General features: G+C 46.7%; 2 protein-coding genes across 2 annotated transcripts; both read left to right on the forward strand.

The window, feature by feature from the left end:
• The first annotated feature begins 545 nt into the window (after positions 1 to 545).
• On the forward strand, positions 546 to 1673 carry LOC121774380. The gene has a single exon (XM_042171267.1). The coding sequence runs from the start codon at positions 546 to 548 to the stop codon at positions 1671 to 1673; it is 1128 nt and encodes a 375-aa protein (XP_042027201.1).
• Positions 1674 to 19057: 17384 nt separating this feature from the next.
• Positions 19058 to 19616, forward strand: LOC121774048 (60S ribosomal protein L27-3-like). Its single transcript, XM_042170964.1, has one exon. It carries the CDS (start codon positions 19092 to 19094, stop codon positions 19497 to 19499), a length of 408 nt encoding a protein of 135 aa, XP_042026898.1. The 5' UTR covers positions 19058 to 19091; the 3' UTR covers positions 19500 to 19616.
• Positions 19617 to 20147: the final 531 nt, after the last annotated feature.

The following is a 20147-nucleotide window of genomic DNA, read 5'->3' on the forward strand; positions in this document are numbered from 1 at the left end:
TTAGTCAACTTGCCAAAAATGGCTAATGGAACAATTTCCCTTGTGGAAAGCTCATTTGGGAGGCATGATTGTCAACATCCCGAATTTTGTAAAAGATACAAACCCCCTCTCGGAAAGTGGCATGGTTCCATACCACGAAGGGGGCTCAAGAGAGGTGCTAGCCGTTGAGGCCAATGTGCAGCCAAGAACACATGAACTCATCCACCTTGCTAACTTGAACACGGCGGAGACCCTCGACGTAATTGCCGCCCAACCCCTACTCACCGTTGGACCATTGGAGAATGGAAGCACGCCCACCGCGCCACGCGCCAGCCAGGCCCCGAGGCTCGAGCCACCAAGGCCCTCACCCCTGATGAACTTCACCGCATCACTTGAGGAATTTCCACCTCAAAATTCGGGACTCCTTTGAGAATGGAATGCCGATTCGGAAGGGGGACATGCCCGCGACGAAACCAAAGTGGGGTAGCTTCGTGCACCAAGGAACGCAACCAAGATCACCACTCCTCCTAGGGTGTGGAGAGCCGAGCATCGAAGCGTCTATTCCGATGGTAATTGAAGAAAGGGAGTTGGGGCCGAGTAACAATTGCAAGCCGCCGGACATGGTGGGGCCGAACCAACAATACCCCGGATCAGGGGAGGGTCCTAGCACGGGTACCAACTATGCTAACCAGCCCATTGATGGAGACACAACCAAGCTGATCTTGGCTAATCACATAAACTTGGCTAATCACATAAACTTGTCCGCGGTCTATGCAAAATGCACGAGGGGCGAGAGGCTTCAGCTTTGGGATAAAATGAGGGTGATCTCGGTAATCACGGAGGACACTCCTTGGTTGATCGGTGGCAATTTCAACACCACCCTCTTGCCCCATGATAGAGCCGGAAGCGAGACTAATCGCCAAGCCAAGATGGTGGACTTCGCGGAGACCATTGAAGACTGTAGGGTGCTTGACCCGGGCTTTGACGGCTCGGATTTCACGTGGGCTAAGAATGGCCTTTTCGAAAGACTAGACAGGGTGTTAGTGCATGAACCATGGGCACAAAACTTCAAAGTTACGAGGGTGACCAACCTTCCTCGGGTTTCTTCGGATCATGGGCCCGTGCTGGTAAGGTGCCGAATCCCAAGTAACCATTCGGGGGGCCGACCATTCCGGTTCCAAAATATGTGGGTTAGACACGAAGGGTTCGCCGACCTGGTTCGAGAGGATTGGATTCAACCGACCGGAGCCGAGGGATTACTTAATTTTCAGATGAAGTTGGCAAGAATCAAGAGGGCCTTCAAGGAGTGGAAAAAGGAAGTCTTTGGGAATATTCACGAAAACCTTAGAGATATGGAGGAGAAAATAGCGGCTGCCCAAGACGACTTTGAGGAGAGACCATCGCCGGATAATAGGGCCGAAGTTAACAAATGCATTGCCATGTACATTCGACTTCTTAAGATGGAGGAAGATTTCTGGAGGCAAAAGGCTACTTTAAGATGGCTGGCGGAGGGTGACAAGAACACGGAATTCTACCAAAGTTGGGTCAAACAAAAGAGAATCCGGATGCGCATACACACGATCAACGTTGAGGGTAGGGAAGTATCGGATGACGCGGAGATTAGGAGCTCGGCGGTCAAGTTTTTTCAAAATCTCCTAGCCCCGGGCCCCTCCCGCTCATGGAGCCGGACCTGAGCCTAATTCAACGACTTCCGACCTCGGCCGAGGTGAACGCCCTCCCGGATCCGCCTAATGCAGAGGAAGTCAAAAAAGCCGTATTCGCTATCTCCGGAGATAGTGCGCCTGGCCCGGATGGATTCACAGCCACTTTTTACCAAGCTTGTTGGGAAACGGTTGGGGCGGATGGGGTGGCGGCAATCAGACAGTTTTTTGGGGGAGCGTTCCTACCACGAAGCATCACGGCCATGAGCATTGTGCTCATCCCAAAAAAGCTGGCACCCGTCTCGTGGAGCGACTACCGACCCATCAGTCTTTGCAATGTTTCTAATAAGATCATCACTAAAGTCCTCACAAAACGGCTAACTCCCTTCCTTCCACAGGTTATCTCACCAAACCAGAGTGGCTTTGTGAAGGGGCGCCTATTACATGATAGTGTCCTCTTGGCATAAGAGATGTTCCATGAACTACCTAGAAGTAATCCGGCCCCCAATGTGGCGGTCAAGATTGATATGGCTAAAGCTTATGACCGTGTACAGTGGCCCCTCTTGATCAAGGTGCTGGACCGAATGGGTTTCCCGGCCGGGTGGATATCCATGATTGAGAGGTGCGTGGGATCGTGTTGGTTTTCGGTGTTGATTAATGGAGTCCCGTCCGGTTTTTTTAAGTCTTCTCGTGGCCTTAGACAAGGCGACCCAATCTCACCGGCCTTATTTGTGATTGCCGCGGAATATCTCTCGAGGGCATTGGATAGACTCATCCTAGGCAGAAAAGAGATGACCTTCAAGGCCAGCCGAGGTTGCATGGAGATTAGCCACTTTGCCTACGCCGATGACATTGTTATTTTCACACAAGCGGCAGAGGTGCCCCTTAGGCAACTGAGAGCTTGCCTCGACGAATATGCAGGTGTTTCCGGACAGCTAATCAACCTTGCAAAAAGCAACTTCTACATTGCAGAAAAACATGAGAGGAATGCGGATCTAATCCAGACCGAGGGCGGCTTCTCACAAGGTACCTTCCCCTTCCTATACCTTGGAGTCCCCATCTATCGTGGTGTTAAGCGGACAGATATGTTCATGTTCTTATGGGAAAAGATTGCCGCGAGAGTCTCAGGCTGGGCTCACCGCCACTTATCCTTTGGAGGAAGGCTTACCCTTATCAAAAGCACCCTTGAAGCAGTCCCGCTCCATATCTTCCAAGCCATTGAGCCAACTTCCGGGGCGCTTAAACAACTAGACCAACAGATGGCTCGTTTCTTTTGGGGGTCAACAACTGAGAAGAAAAAGACACACTGGATTGGCTGGGATCAGATTTGTCTCCCAACCTCTGAAGGGGGGCTCGACATTCGAAAATCCAAGGAAGTTCTCCGCGCCTTCAACATCAAACTATGGTGGAGATTCAGGGAGCAAAGCTCGCTCTGGGCAAGGTATATGAAGATGAAGTATTGCAAGAGAACCTCCCCCCATGCGGCCAACCCGTCTGGGCAACACAGTGCGACATGGAAGAGGCTGTTGCGGGCGAGGAGCCAGGCAAACCCTTACATCAGATGGGTGATTGGAAAAGTAGATATCTATTTTTGGGATGACTTATGGGCGGGAGATGTCACTCTAAGGGAACTCAGCCTCGACGATAGAGGCGCCAACACCACTTTGGTCGCGGACTTCATCACGGAAGACACTTGGAATGAGGCTAAACTTCAGCAGCTACATGAACAAGCCGGTCTTCCACAATCGGTAATCCACCGAATCCTTGACACTCCGATCGTTACTGGGGAGCCGGACGTCCCGAGGTGGACTCTCTCCGGACGCGGGGACTTCTCAATAGCAACAACATGGGATACCATACGTACACTTGGGCCAAGGATACAGGGTCTTGAAGATATTTGGAGAGCTGGCGTATCTAATTCTATGGTAATCTTTAACTGGCGTCTTCTGTCGAATCGCATCCCGGTCGATACAAAACTTCAGTGGAGAAAGATCGAGCTGGCCTCAAAATGCCAATGCTGCCCCGGGAGCCCTAATATTGAATCCCCCCAACATTTATTCATCCAGGGCCGAGGAGCATGTAGCGTGTGGACAGAATTTGACAAGTGGTTTGGGGGCTCGGCCCCTTCCCTCCGAATTAATGACACGATCCCGGAGAGATTAGAAGTGTGGACGATAAGGACCCAACAAGAAGGTAGGAGGCACCAAGCCGATTAGAAGTGTGGGCAAATCCAATTCAAGCTGTACAATGTGGTGTGGCAAGTTCAAATGTTTATCCAAATAACATGGCCAATGGGAGCATCAAGCCGAAGCATTGGCTCGGGGTGAGATTGTCAATGAATATACCGAATCAGGCCGGCATTAGGAACCCGAGACCACGTGTCATGCCGGTTAAATGGCATCCTCCGGAAGAGACGTGGATAAAAGTTAACACAGATGGAGCATACATGGTAACACAGGATAGAGCGGGAGGGAGGGGGGCATTGTGCGGGACCATTCCGGGAAAATGCTTGCAGCCTTCGCAACCCCTTTAGAGGCTCATTCGGCTTTGGAGGCCGAGCTCATGGTCCTCCACCATGGACTGGAGATGGCTAAGGAATTCAACCAACCCATTTGGATTGAATCCGACGCGGAACAAGCTATCGCCCTCTTCAATGTTACTGCATGGGGCCCGGCTCAGGTTCGGCGAGCCATGTCACGCCTTTTCATGTTCAAGAGGCATCACACCGTCCGCGCCACTTTCATCCACCGGAAGGGCAACAAAGCGGTAGATTTGCTTGCTAAGATGGGCCTTGAACAAGAATCCTGGACCCGTATCACCATTCACAACGCCCCAAGAATGCTTAAAGCAATAGTGCGATTGGATGAAATGGGATTCCCCAATATTCGGGTTAGAGATAACAATCATGAGTAGGTTTGGTACCGGGATAGGGCTGTGGCGCCGTTTCCCCACGAGTTAATTGTTCCCCTTTGTAGTGTTTTCTGTTTTTCTGGCCTAAATGTAATTCTGACGGGAGTAGGGTGAGGTCCGGAACCTTTGGTACCGGACCGTGCAATACTCCCTTGTTGGTTCCCTTTCGGCACATCACTCTCGGGTGTGGCCGCGTATTGTATTTTGAACGTCTTGGAATATAGGGATGAGGGACCAGCGAACCCTCCACCGAGATGGTATTTAAATAAAAAAAAGGTGGAGTTGCCCACCCAAATGTCATCCCAAAAGTAGATTTCTCATTTGCCCACCACCCACCTAATATGAGGGTTCGTCTGATGTCTCGCGCGCATGAATCTTTTCCAAATTGGGCTGTTGTGCCCGAAGGGGTTGGCCACGAGGGGGGAGGTCTTTTTGCAATACTTCATCTTCATATATTTTGCCCAAAGCGAGCTTTGCTCTCGGAATCGCCACCATAACTTGACGTTGAAGGCTCGGAGTACTTCTTTGGATTTCCAAACACCGAGCCCCCCTTCGGAAGTCGGAAGGCAAATCTGATCCCAGCTTATCCAGTGTGTTCTTTTCCTCTCACTTGTCGACCCCCAGAAGAACCGAGCCATTTTCTGATCCAATTGCTTAAGAGCCCCGGAGGTTGGCTCGATGGCTTGGAAAATATGGAGTTGCACCGCTTCGAGCCTACTCTTAATGAGGGTAAGCCTTCCTCCAAAAGAGAGATGCCGGTGTGCCCAGCCCGTGACTCTAGCGGCAATCTTTTCTCGCAGGAACATGAACATGTCTCTACGCTTAACACCTCGATAAATAGGAACCCCAAGGTAAAGGAAAGGGAAGGTGCCTCTAGAGAATCCACCTTCGGACTGTATTAGGTCGGCGCACCTATCATGTTTCTCGGCGATGTAGAAATTGCTCTTTGCTAGATTGATCTGTTGTCCGGAGATTCCCGCGTACTCATCTAGACAAGCTCTGAGCAGTCTTAGAGGTGCCTCCGCCGCTTGTGTGAAAATCACGATATCATCGGCATAGGCAAGGTGGCTTATCCCCATACATCCTCGTGTGGCCCTAAAAGTCATCTCTTTTTATTCCCCAAAATGAGTCTTTTTTTTTCCCAAAATGAGTATGTCCAAAGACCTTTATTGATAATCCGCGGCAATCACAAACAAGGCGGGAGAAATTGGGTCGCCTTGTCTAAGGCCACGGGATGACTTGAAAAACCCGAATGGGATCCCATTGATTAGGACCGAGAACCAGCATGAGCCCACGCACCTTTCAATCAAGGATGTCCACCGGGCCAGGAAGCCCATTCGGTCCAAAACCTTGATTAGAAGGGGCCACTGAACTCTGTCGTGGGCTTTAGCCATGTCAATCTTGACCGCAACATTGGGGGCCGGAGTGCTTCTCGGTAGTTCGTGGAACATCTCTTACGCCAAGAGTACGCCATCGTTTAGAAGCCTCCCTTTCACAAACCCGCTCTGATTTGGAGAGATAACCTGAGGGAGAAGGGGAGTTAGCCGTCTCGTGAGGATTTTGGTAATGATCTTGTTAGAGACATTGCACATGCTGATGGGGCGATAGTCGCTCCACGAGTCTTACGATCACCAAGAGACAAATCACTTTCCGGGCCACTTTCATCCACCGAGAGGGTAATATGCCGGCGGATCTCCTAGCCAAAATGAGGTTGTCGTTGGAGAACTTTAGCCGCTTGGCGAGACACACAGCCCCAAGATTACTTACTGCCATGATCAGAATGGACGAGATGGGAATCCCTAATGTTCGGGTTCGGGAGGAAGAATAGCCGCTTTTTGAGGATTGTGTTGTATGAGGCGAAAGTTTTTGTTTTGTAGTAGCCTTTTGAACACTTTTGTAAGGAGTAGGGTGAGGTCCGAGAAACTAGGAATCGGACCGCATACTACTCTTGATTGGTGTAGGCACACCACTTTTGGGTGTGGCCTTGTTTTGTAACCTTTTGACCGAAATATAGGGATGAGGGACCCACGAACCTTCCACCATGAGGGTGTTTACGATGCTCGTGGCCGTGACGCTTCAAGGGAGGAAGGCTCCCCCAAAAAATTGCTGGATTGCGGCAACTACATCCACGCCAATCGTATCCCATCATGATTGATAAAAGGTGGCTGTGAAGCCATCCGGACCTGGGGTGCTATCTCCGGAGATGTCAAATACGGCTCTTTTCACTTCCTCCGCGTTTGGAGGGTCCGGGAGAGCGTCCACCTCGGGGGATGGTGGGAGGAGTTGTATCAAGCTCATGTCCATCCCGGTCGATTCTAATTTTAGGAGAGAGAAGCTCCTCCATCTCTCTAGATTCGTCCCACCCCCATTTACCCTCCGCCGGCCACCCACACCTCCCTCACCCCCACTCCGACTTGCTCTCTCACCTCACCCGCCCCACGCAAGCTCTCGTTTGACGAAGGTTGATATCTAGTCGGATTTTGCCTCACGCCATCACAACCTCGCGACCACCCCAAGCCTTTCCCGAGCAACCTCACCATCACCCTCCCGGCCATGCCGGACGACCCGACGAGCGAGCCACCCCCTCTTGAGGGAGAGAAAACCCCCTCGGACCAACAAATGAAGTTTTGCTCGAAGGAATCAAACTCCCCGAAGGAGCCGTCTAAGAAAATGACGTTGAAGGCTGCTAAAGCAAAGATCATGGCTCGAAAGAGCACTCCGGCCCCGACTACTAAAGGGGACGGTCGGAAGAGGTACGTGCTCTCCCCACTCCCCGAAGACAAGCAACTAAGGAAGAGAATCGACATTGGGGAGGAAGATTGCGCCCCGGTTGTGAGCCCAAAATGCAAAAACTCGATCCTTCCGGCGCTTGTAAGTCCCAACATGGCGAACGCATTGCAAGAGGGGGAGAATGTGCAAGGAGGAGTTGAAGAGGAGATAGAAATGGAAAGGCCACATGTGGTCCGCGACACAACTTCCGACCTGGTGCTTTTCTCCGGCCAAGATTCCGGCCAAGTCGCCGGAGAGGAGACGGCCGACCACGACATGGAGCCTTCTCAACCAAGCCATGACAAATCCATTGTACTTGGTGCTGCAAAAGTACAAGGTGCCTTGGGGGAGGAGATGGTCAACTTGCCCGATAAGGGTATGGGAACAAAAATGCTTTTGGAAAGTAGGTTGGCCCCTTGCCAAAATGGAGAGTCACATGATGCACTAGCCGTTAGTGAGTACTTGCAGCCTAACCCTACCAACCTTCTCCATGTTGCCTCCTTGGATGCGGCGGACATGCTAGACACCTTGGCGGCGCAGCCACTTCTCAACGCCGGCACGGCGGAGTCCGGCCGGCCGGCGGCCGAGCCAAACCATGCACCTCTTTTTGGTATGAACTCCCACTTGCTATCATCCTCAACCGCTTTCAAGGCCTACCAAATGGAGTTCCCACCCTTGGAGAAAGGTCGGACTCTAAAGCTACGTGATTCCTTTAAGCGTGGCCGACCGAAAGGTGCCGAGATGGTGCCGAGCCCGTGCTCGAGTCAACACGATCCCCCTTACACGCATTTCAAGCCGAGTGCGGGAGAAGGCCCCACGGCCTCGGCTAGCGTGCCTGAGGCCCCCAAAAATTGGGGCGAGCCCGTCATCATCTCCTAATTCCGGGGTAATGGCTGATCTCCTTAAGGTAACTCCATCAGCCACAATGAATGGGCCACAATTTAGTAGAGAAGAGGGAGCCGGGGTCGGATCGAATGGTAACTTGCCGGCCAATGGTGCCGAGACGGGCTCGGTAACCACAAATGCATGGCGATCAATGGCGGACCTGATCAAGGGAGCCCCCGATCCGAATGGACCGCAAGTGTTCGTGGCCGACAAGATCCAAACCATTGGATTAGCATCAGTCTCAAATGGGATACCATCAATCTACTTCTCGGGGCTGGAAATCCGGAAGCTTGCCGAAAACGTAGGGCACGCCATTGTAGGTAAATTCTCACACTCTATCCCGACAGCCGGACAAATTCAAAAGGCTCTCAATAACATGAAATTTCAATGTGGCTTTACTTGGAAATACATTAATGCCAAGCACATTCTTATTCAATGCGAGGACTTGGTGGATTACGCAAGGCTCCTCGGTGGCCCGAAGGGGACGCCGGTGTGGCTCATCGATCGGCACCCAATGAGGGTGTTCAAATGGTCCCCAGATTTTGACGCCTATTGTGAGTCCCTGATTGCAGCAATATGGTGTAACCTAATTGGCCTTCCGATCCACCTATTCGATCAATCAGCCCTCTTCGCGATTGGCAAGCTCCTAGGGACGCCAATACAAGTTGACCGAGCCACTGCGAACAAGACAAGGCTCTCCTTTGCGCGCATTTGCGTCGAGATTGATATCACGAAACCACCCCCCGAAGAAATCATACTTGATATTTGTGGAAGAGAGACGGTCCAACAAGTGAGGTGGGATAAAATTCCAGCCTATTGTCGGGAGTGTAAGCACGTCGGTCACTCGAGCAATGTTTGCTATGCTGTGGGAAAGACTGAGAGGCCACCGAAAAGAAACTACAACAATGCAGCCCCCCAAAAAGCAAATCAAGATGGAAACGGTCCCACGGAAAAGCAAGCCAATTTGGAGGCCAAGCAAAATAATAACAATGAGTGGAGACGGCAAAGGAGAAACAAAGGAAAGGGATCATCCCCGAAAGCTAGGCAGAGTGGGGAGGAGTCGGTTTGGGAGGGTCCGGACATTGTGGGCAACCTTCAAGAAGATGATGGGCTTGGGAAAGGTCAACTTAACACAAGGCCGGTCCAAGGTGAGGAAGCTGCCACTAAATACTCAATGGGGCCGAGTCGAACAAAATCGAACGATGAGGAAGCAACGGGTGTGCCGTGGGAACTTGGAGTCACAAGCCGTCGGATGGCTTCGAGCTCCCAAGGTGGGCCAAGAGGGGGCTCGAGAGGGAGAGGGCGACATTCCACATCAAACCATGGAAGGAGTGGAGATGAGTGGGCGGGCAATATCATGAGCACAAACAAGTACTACTCGCTCATGGCTAACGGGGAATTTGACGTCGAAGCATGTGGCGAGATGGATGAGGTGGAAATGGAATTCCAAACCTTTGGTGCACAATCTAAGGATGCCTCGCAACAAGTTGATGCCGACAATCACACGATGGATGACGACCATCAGATTGTCATATTCCAAGGAGGGCCTTCAAACCTTCCGGGTACGACCCTATCTTGTTAATCATGTCTTACAACTTCATGTTTTGGAACGCTAGGGGAATCGCTAATGCGCCGACCCAAAACGTCCTCAAAAGACTAATCAAGTGTTATAATGTCATGTTTCTTGCAATAATGGAGCCACTCACTTATCCCGACCCGGATCGGTATTCCAAGGTGTTGGGACTAAATTTCAAAGGTGCAAATACGTCTGGTAAGATATGGGTATTCGCCGAGGAGGGTGCCAACTTCATCGTTGAGGAGGATTCAGACCAAGTCCTACACGGAAGGCTTACTTCGTACCGCATGGCGAATCATATCTCCATTTCGGCCATCTACGCTAAATGTAGTAGGTTGGAGCGACACCCTCTGTGGGATAAAATGAGGGAGATATCATTCAGGACGGAAGGAACCCCGTGGCTGATTGGAGGGGATTTTAATACGATCCTTGCACACGAAGACAGGGTTGGAAGTGAAACCAACCGGCAAGCAGAGATGATTGATTTTGCCGAAGCAATTGAAGATTGCCGGCTTCTGGACCCGGGATTCGATGGTGCGGAATTCACTTGGGCTAAAAATGGCTTGTTTGAGAGGTTGGACAGGCTGCTTGTTAATGAGGCATGGTCTAATGCGTTTGAGGCAACAAGGGTAACTAATCTCCCAAGGGTTTCCTCGGATCATGGCCCGATTCTTGCAAGGTGTAAGATGCCGAGGCCCCCCTCCGGGGGCAGCGCCTTTCGCTTCCAGAACATGTGGGTCCGGCATGGAGGCTTCCTGCAGCTTGTGCAAAATATTTGGGCTCAACCAACAGAGGCGAGTGGGCTATTGAACCTCCAAACTAAGCTTGCTAGGAGCAAAAAGGCCCTCAAGGCGTGGAACAAGGAGGTTTTTGGCAACATTCACGCCAATCTCAAAGGAATGGAGGAAGGAATCGCGCAGGCTCAAGCCGACTTTGAGGCTGATCCAACGCCACACAATAGATCCGAGATCAACAAAAGCATTGCCGAGTACATCCTCCTTCTCCGGATGGAGGAGGACTTCTGGAGGCAAAAGGCGGCTCTACGGTGGCTAGCAGATGGAGATAAGAATACCAGATTCTACCAAAGCTGGGTGAAGCAGAAGAGAGTTAGACTCCGAATTCACTCTATCAATGTGAATGGCCGGGAGATTGCAGATGAAACTGAGATACGGCACTCGGCGGTCGAATTCTTTCGGAGCCTTCTCGCCCCGGATACCCTGGACCTTGGGGACCCGGACCTTGATCTTATCCAACAACTCCCCCCCTCAACGGATCTTGAGGAGCTACACTACCCACCGAACTCCGAGGAGGTGAAGAAAGCGGTTTTTGACATCTCCGGGGACAGTGCTCCAGGCCCGGATGGCTTCTCGGCTGTCTTCTACCAAACATGTTGGGGGATTCTTGGAACGGATGTGGTGGAAGCCATAAAACAGGTCTTTCTTGGGGCCTACCTCCCTCGGAGCGTCACGGCCACAAACATTGTCCTTATCCCGAAGAAGGCCTCGCCCGAGACATGGGCCGATTTTCGCCCCATAAGCCTATGAAACGTCCTCAACAAGATTATTACAAAAGTTCTAACCGCACGCCTTGCGCCTTTTTTGCCACAGGTTATCTCCCCGAACCAGAGTGGATTCGTGAAGGGGCGGCTCCTACATGACAACGCCCTCCTCGCCCAAGAGATGTTCCACGAATTAGCAAGGTGCTCCTCTGCACCGAATGTGGCCATTAAGATCGACATGGCCAAGGCGTATGATAGAGTGCAATGGAGCTTCTTGATCAAGGTGCTTCGGCGCATGGGCTTCTCGGATGGGTGGATCGCCCTGATTGAAAGGTACATTGGCTCCTGTTGGTTCTCGGTCCTTATTAACGGTGTCCCAGCTGGATTCTTCAAATCTACTCGGGGGCTCAGACAAGGAGACCCCATATCCCCGGCGCTGTTTGTGATTGCCGCCGAGTATCTCTCCAGGGCCCTCGATAAGCTCATCCTTGGAAAAAAAGAGATGACCTTCAAAGCGGCCAGGAGGTGCATGGAAATCAGCCACTTAGCATATGCCGATGACATTATAATCTTCACTCAAGCAGCTGCAACCCCATTGCGTCGGCTTAGAGAGTGCCTTGACGGATATGAGGGAGTCTCCGGGCAGCAGATCAATCTTGCAAAAAGTAATTTCTATATTGCTGAAGCGCACGAGCAATGGGCACATGAAATCCAAAACGTAGGAGGCTTTGCTCGGGGGTCCTTCCCATTCCTCTATTTGGGGGTCCATATATACCGTGGAGCCAAGAAAACCGAAATGTTCATGTTTGTCCGAGAGAAGATCGCTAGAAGGATTTTCGGATGGGCACATCGTCATCTATCTTTTGGAGGAAGGCTAACTCTCATTAAGAGCACTCTTGAGGCAGTTCCTATCCACATCTTCCAAGCCATTGAGCCCACGGCCGGAACCCTTAAGCTACTTGATCAGCAATTGGCTCGCTTCTTTTGGGGCTCGACGACTGAGAAAAAACGGACACATTGGATCAGCTGGGACCAAATGTGCCTCCCCACCAAGGAGGGAGGGCTCGGGATCCGAAAGTTCACAGAAGTTCTAAGAGCATTCAACATTAAACTCTGGTGGCGGTTCAGACAACAGAACTCTTTATGGGCCCGGTACATGATGAGAAAGTATTGCGCCAATTCATCGCCACTTTCGCCAAGGATCACGGGAAGGAATAGCCCGACGTGGAGGAGGCTGGCCAAAGCTTGGGCCCACGCTCAACCACACATTCGCTGGATTGTTGGTCAAGGTAAGATCTACTTCTGGGATGATATATGGCTTGGCAACGACCCTCTTAGGGGGTTATGTTTCGACGAGAGGGGTAGCCCTACAACGACTGTCTCGGAGTTTATCACGGATGGTGAGTGGGACGCTCCAAAACTCCAAGTTCTCCATGACCAGGCGGGCCTTCCCCAACAGATCATTGATCAAATTCGCAAAACCCCGATACTTCCCGGGGAGCCGGACATCCCACGATGGACGCTGACAAGGCGAGGAGATTTCTCGCTAGCCTCGACTTGGGAGACGGTCCGGTCGCCTCAACCCATCATCCAAGGGCTCGAGGAGATTTGGACGGCTGGCCTCACAACTACCATCGCTATCTTCAATTGGAGGCTCATATCCAACCGCATCCCTGTTGACGCAAAGCTGCAATGGCGCAAGATTGAACTCGCATCCAAATGCCAATGCTGCCCACACAGGCCTAGTACCGAGTCTCTCCAACACCTCTTCATTCAAGGAGTAGGTGCAACGAGAGTGTGGAGGGAATTCGACGGGTGGTTCAAAGGCTCGGCCCCCACTATCGTGGTCAATGACACGATCCCAACAAGAATTGAGGTATGGGCGAGAAGATTGCAGCAGCCGGGAAGGAAGCACCTCAGCCGAGCCATGCCGTACCTTATCTTCTGGTTCCTCTGGGCAGAGAGAAATAGGAGCCGCCATCATGATGTTCAATTCAAACCGAGCAATGTGATTTGGCAAATCCTCACTTTCGTCCGGAACAGCATGGCTAATGGCAGGCTCAAGCCAAAGCATTGGAGAGGGGTTAGGCTCGGAGTTAGTATCCCAAGCCATGCCGAACCGCAACGGCCACCGCGACTCGCTATGATGGTTAAGTGGGAACCACCGGATCAGGCCTGGATCAAACTTAATACGGACGGGTCCTTTAAAGAAGCAACAGGAAAAGCCGGGGGAGGCGGCCTCATTCGAGACCACTTGGGGAAGGTGCTAGTCGCCTATGCGCTCCCTCTCGAAGCACACTCACCACTCGAAGCCGAACTACTCGCCATGCACCACGGCTTGAAGCTGGCCTCGGAGCTTGAGAAACCAATTTGGCTCGAATCGGACGCCGAGCAAGCTCTCAATCTCATTAAACGGCCAAGTTGGGGGCCTGCTCATACTCGCCAAGCCATGGCCCACATGACCTTACACAAGCGCCAACTCACTCTCCGAACAACCTTCATCCACCGAGAAGGCAATAAGGCGGCTGACTTACTTGCGAAGATTGGTGTCGATCTGAGCCACAGTCAAGTTTTGGAGGCCCAAGACTTATCGAGAGCCTTCCAAGATGTCATTCGAATGGAACAAATGGGGATCCCGAACTTCCGGGTCCGTGCCGGGAAGATGCTTAGGAGGACACCGTAGAGTAGGTGGGTGTCGAGCCATTTGTGACACGACCCCTACTTACTCTTGTGGTGCTTTGGCCTTTTGATTGTTCTTGCTTTGGTTGTAATAGTTAGTTGTAATAGCCGCATGTAACCCTAAGCCTCGTGCTAGGCTAATTGTAACCGAGAAATATTTTGCTATATAGGGATGAGGGACCCACGAACCCTCCACCGTTAAGGTGTTTGAAAAAAAAAAAAAAAAAAAAAAAAGACGGTATGAACGGCCTCTGGTTGGGGTGGTGAAGCCCTGTCATCTCTCCAGAAGAATGGCAAGGTGACTTATACAGTTGCCGAGAAGTCGCAAAAGAAAAAAGAACCTGTGATAAGCCATGGTTCAACTACTTTGATTATATCGTAAAAACTGTTGAAGAATCCGTTACTCTAGGAACGGGATTTAGTTCTTTTAAACTTCTTTCTAAATCTTTAATTGAAGAACACAGAAAGAATTTCAAATTCCTTCATTTAGGATTAGTCCAAATTGGACTAAAACCTGCAACTAGAAAAGGGTTAAACACCTCTCCTTTAATTGCTGTTCGTGATAAAAGACACCTAAGGTTTCATGATTCTTTTTATTAGGGATTGTAGAAACTAGTCTTTGTGATGGACCAATTTATTTTAGTTGCTTTCCCAATTTTGTGTTGTCTTTAATAGACATGACCTTAATGAATGCTTTATGCTTAGATATTAGAACCGAAGGGTTTAATATGGCTAGAGAAGCAAAAAATGTTATCCTTACATATAGGATACATTATAAGGTTATGAATTCTGTTTTCCCAAGATGTAAGGAAATTCCTTACGAATCAGAAAAACAGACTACTCTTTTTGTCACTAATCTAGAAAAGAGTAATGTTAAAATTCCCCAGACTATTACTTGGGATCAGGTTAAATTTCTTGAAAATTGGCTCCTTGAAGAAGCCATAGAACCGGAAAAACCGGAACTAAGAAAACTTGAAGACGTAATAGAACACTCAAATGGTGATGTCGAAATCAGGTTTTCTGATACAAGAGTAGAGTTTCTACCTCTTTCGTTCCTTTGTCTAACTTTGAAAAGGAAAACATAAAAGGAACGTGTTTTTCACCTTCAGGAATAAATCATCCTGATTATAAGGTAGAAATTCCTTCTTCTAGTAATACTAGAAGAACCTCTCCAACCCCCTCGGAAATGGTTTATAGCGATTTTTCTATCAATGTCTTAAGTAAAGATGATAAAGATTTTGATTCCTTTTATTCAAAGGAAAGTGATTTAAAAAGAAAATGGTTTTCTCTTAAAAGTGAAAAAGGTCAAAGCAAATGGTTTTCTCTTTATAGAAAATTTCTGAGAAAAACTAACGGAGAAAATACTCTCGATTTCTTTGAATTTCTTAGGAAAATGTATGCTCTACAGAAAAGAGATTTTCCTGATTTCAAGGACGAAAGGGTTATCTCTACTCTTGAGACTTCACTCAAAGATTTCAAAACTGTTTCTAGAAAAATTATTAAAATATCCATCCCCTAAAAATGAATCTTTCTATTAAAACATTAGAAGGGGAAATTCTTGCCTCTCCTTATAAAGGAAGCTCAGCAGGAAAATTCGAGGATATTGTTTCACAGAACAATTTTACAAATCTTTATCTCAAAACTTTAGGAGACCAGATGAATAGGATTGAAAAGGTATCCCAGAACACCGAAGTTGAAAGCTTTGGTTTAAACTTCGGTCCCAAAAGGGATAGCAAGGTTTTATTCAAACCTATGTCTTCTGATAAGTTGGACATAAATTTCTGTCCCAACGTCTCCTCTGAAATGATTGGAGAGATTGCAAAAAGGTTAAATAACCTAAAAATTAATGATTGCGCTCCTCTTAATAAAGGAGAAAAATCATGTGAATCGGAAGAGTCCGATGACTCAGAAAATTCTGATCAAAGTTTGGGTGAACTCGAAAAACAATTCGAGAAAATGAGGATTGAGGATGATCCCTTAGAGGTCAATAAATTGTCTTCTTCCTATAAAAAGAAGATAGTTTATAATATCCATGCAAAGCCCTATTATCATAGGCCTACTCCGGTAGACCTCCAATTAGAGCAGTTTAGTGAATATAATGCTTGCTCTTATGATGGGAAATCCATTAATGAATGGAATATTGATGGTCTTTCTCAATACCAAATACAAGATGTCATAAATTATATGACAATGTATGCCTCGGCCCATAGGGTCAGTGGCACTACAGATCCTGTTATTGCAAGAGCCATAATTCAAGGCTTCACTGGCCAGCTTAAAGGATGGTGGGATTTTCGCATCAACGAAGAAGTAAAAAATCAAATCCTTAATGTTGTTAAGACAGAAAATAGGGACAAGGTTATTACACAAGTCCCAGACAGTGTTAATACGCTATTATATACGATAGCAAAACACTTTATCGGAGAAGCATCACTACATCTTGATAAAACTTAAGAACAATTGATGAACCTTAGATGCCACAATTTATCTCAATATAAGTGGTATAAGGATGTCTTTCTCTCTAAAGTCTTTATTAGAGAAGATTGTTACCAACAATTTTGGAAAGAGAAGTTCTTATCAGGACTACCCCATTTCTTTACTGAAAGAATCCGTAATAGAATAAAGCAAAAAAACAATGGAGAAATTCCATACCATTTGTACACATATGGAGACCTTTCCTCAGAAATTATTTCTGAAGGAATCAACTTATGTAATGAAATAAAATAACATAAACAAGTTCGAAAAGAAAAGGTTATGGGAAAGATGGTCGTTGGAGACTTTTGTGAGCAATTAGGCTTACAAACTTTTCCCCATAAAACCTCTGAAAAGAAAAGAAAAGAAAGGTTTATAAATCTTCCAAAACTCCTTTCAAAAGAAAGAAAAGAAAATCTTTTCATAAGTCATCCTTTAGGGATGAAGAAAAACCCAAAGGAAGAAAACCCCCTGTCTGTTACAAATGTCACAGACTAGGACATTACGCTAATTAGTGTAAAATGAAAAAGAAAATCAATAGTCTATCTATTGATGAAGGATTAAAGAAATCCCTTGAAAAGATTCTCATATCAGAATCTGATGAAGAGCTTAAAGTTGCTGCTATTTCAGCTAGCGACAATAACTCTTATGAAAATTCAGAAGAAGAAGAGTCAGACTGTAATGATAATTGTGACTATTACAAGACTCTTTGTAAAGCTAATGGATTATGTATGCTATCCAAAGAAGAGTCTTTTATTCTTGAATTAATCGATCAGGTAACTGATCCAGAAAAGAAAAAAGAAGCTCTCCAAAAATATATTGAGAAATATGGTTCGGAAAATCAAACAAAAATATAAAGAACGCGAACCAGAAGCTTATAGCTTAAAAGAAATTCTTAATAGAGTTAAGAATTCAGGAAAAGAAAAGGAAGTCAGCCCAGCTGATTTAACTAGAGAAATTAGCTCTATAAAAAAAGAGATAATTAATCTCAAACAAAGAATATCTTTGTTAGAATTAAATCAGAAATATAATCCTGATTCTGAACAGGAAGAGCCTGAATCCTCAGGATTCAAGGAAAATCCCTTGACCTTTATTAATATGATTAATAAAGTCATTACTCACAAATGGTATATTCAGGTTACCATTATTGTGCAAAAGGAATTTTATGTCAAAGCAAGAGCTATGGTTGACTCTGGAGCAGACTTAAACTGCATTAATGAAGGATTAATTCCATCCCGGTATTTTTCCAAAACTTCGGAAATATTGAATACTGCAAATGGAAAAAAGCTTTGGGTTAATTACAAGCTCGAAAAGGCTGCAGTATGCAATAAAGGAATTTGTCTTAAAATGCCATTTATAATGGTAAAAAATCTTTCGCATGATGTCATCCTAGGAACCCTTTTCTTCATATGGTTTATCCAATCAAAAGCATTGATGAAAAAGGAATTACTAGTATGGTCAATTCTCAGGAAATTATTTTTAATTTCCTTACTCAACCTCGTTATCACAAGATTGATGTTCTTCAGCAAAAGATTGAAAGAAATGAAAAATTCTTGAATTCTCTTTCTCAAGAACTAAGTTTTAAAAAGCTTAATGAAGCTTTGAAAAACAAGAATATCCTAAAAAGGATAGAAGAAGTTAAAAAACATATTGTAAAAACATGCTGCTCGGATATTCCGAATGCCATTTGGTCAAGAAAGAAGCATGTTGTTCACCTTCCTTATGAAATTGATTTCAAGGAAGGATCAATTCCTACTTAGGCTAGACCTATTGCAATGGATCCAAAACGTTTAGAAATTTGCAAAAAGGAAGTTGATGATTTACTTTCTAAGGGATTAATTAGACTCTCATACAGCCCTTGGACTTGAAAATGCTACCGAGCTTGAAAGAGGAGTTCCAAGGCTTGTTATCAATAAACCTCTCAATCAAGCTTTGAGATGGGTTAGATATCCTATCCCTAATAAAAGGGATCTTCTCAATCGGCTTTATTCAACCAAAGTTATGTCAAAATTTGACATTAAATCTGGATTCTGGCATATACAAATTGCCGAAGAAGATAGATATAAAACGGCTTTCACTGTTCCATTTGGACATTATGAATGGAATGTAATGCCGTTTGGGCTTAAAAATGCTCCTTCTGAATTTCAACATATCATGAATGATATTCTTAAGCCATACACAGAATTCTGTATATGCTACATTGATGATGTTCTGGTCTTTTCAAAATCTATTGACCAACATTTTAAGCATCTCAAGGCATTTATAAATGCTGTTATCCTTAATGGCCTTGTTATATCGGCTAAGAAGGTTAAAATATTTCAAACAAAAATAAAATTTCTTGGACATATTATTAAAGAAGAGACTATTTTCCATGTTGATAGGGCTATATGTTTTGGGGGGAAATTTCCATACGAAATTAAGGATAAAACACAACTTCAAAGATTTTTGGGGAGTCTAAACTATGTTGCAGATTTTTACAAAGATCTTGCCCTTGATGCCAAACCTTTATATGAAAGGTTGAAAAAGAACCCTCCTGTGTGGTCGTTAGACCATACAAATGCTGTCATCAAAATAAAGTCTAAAATCAAGGAAATTCCTTGTTTAGCAATAGCTAACCCGGAAGCCAATTCCCGATCGGCACACAGAAGCAGCTCCAAATTCAACAATGGTGAAGTTCCTCAAGCCAAGCAAGGCGGTGGTCCTCCTCCAGGGTCGCTACGCCGGCCAGAAGGCGACGATCGTGAAGAATTTCGACGATGGCACTCGCGACCGCCCCTACGGCCACTGCCTCGTCGCCGGCATCGCCAAGTATCCAAGCAAGGTCATCCGCAAGGACTCGGCCAAGAAGCAGGCGAAGAAGTCGCGCGTGAAGGCGTTCGTGAAGCTGGTGAACTACAACCACATCATGCCCATGCGTTACACGCTCGACGTGGATCTCAAGGACGTTGTCTCTGTCGACGCGCTCGTCTCGCGTGACAAGAAGGTCTCCGCCTGCAAGGAGGTGAAGAGCAGGTTCAAGGAGAGGTTCAAGTCCGGGAAGAACCGTTGGTTTTTCTCTAAGCTCAGGTTCTGAAGCGATCATACAGCGTTTGGTTCCATTTTTTTGCTGTTTTATGTAGTTTGATTCATGAAGTTTTTTGTTAATGAGACTGAATTTATCATAAGACTATGATTTGAGTTTTATATGGAATCACAATTTTACAAAAAAAAAAAAAAAAAAAACCCGAAAGCCTTTAAAATTATCGAAACTGATGCTTCTGAGTTAGGATACGGAGGAATACTTAAACAAAGAGTTAATAATAAAGAAACTCTTGTTAGATATACCTCAGGATTCTGGCAATGAGCCAGAAAAAACTATTCTACTATAAAGAAAGAAATTCTCTCTTGTTCTCTGTATTCAAAAATTTGAAAGTGATTTATTAAATAAAAAATTCCTTATTAGGATTGATTGCAAATCTGCAAAGGATATCATTGAAAAGGATGTAAACAATTTAGCATCTAAACAAATTTTTGCGAGATGGCAGGGAATTCTCTTTGTTTTTTATTTTGATATGGAGTTTATTAACGGAAGTAATAATTCCTTACCTGACTTCCTAACTCGTGAATTTTTGCATGAAAATCATGCATCGATAAATTGACAAAGGAAAAAAGAAGGTTAATAAATCTTCAAAGGGGGATCGTCAAGTGCAGTCTTATAAGGCCGCATGTGCAAAAACACAAG

This window comes from Salvia splendens, chromosome 17 (assembly GCF_004379255.2).
Source record: "Salvia splendens isolate huo1 chromosome 17, SspV2, whole genome shotgun sequence".
Taxonomy (NCBI): Eukaryota; Viridiplantae; Streptophyta; class Magnoliopsida; order Lamiales; family Lamiaceae; genus Salvia; species Salvia splendens.

Excerpts from the sequence above, each read along its gene's own strand:
- LOC121774380 (XM_042171267.1), top strand. The coding sequence starts at position 546 with ATGGTAATTGAAGAAAGGGAGTTGGGGCCGAGTAACAATTGCAAGCCG.
- LOC121774048 (XM_042170964.1), top strand. The coding sequence starts at position 19,092 with ATGGTGAAGTTCCTCAAGCCAAGCAAGGCGGTGGTCCTCCTCCAGGGT.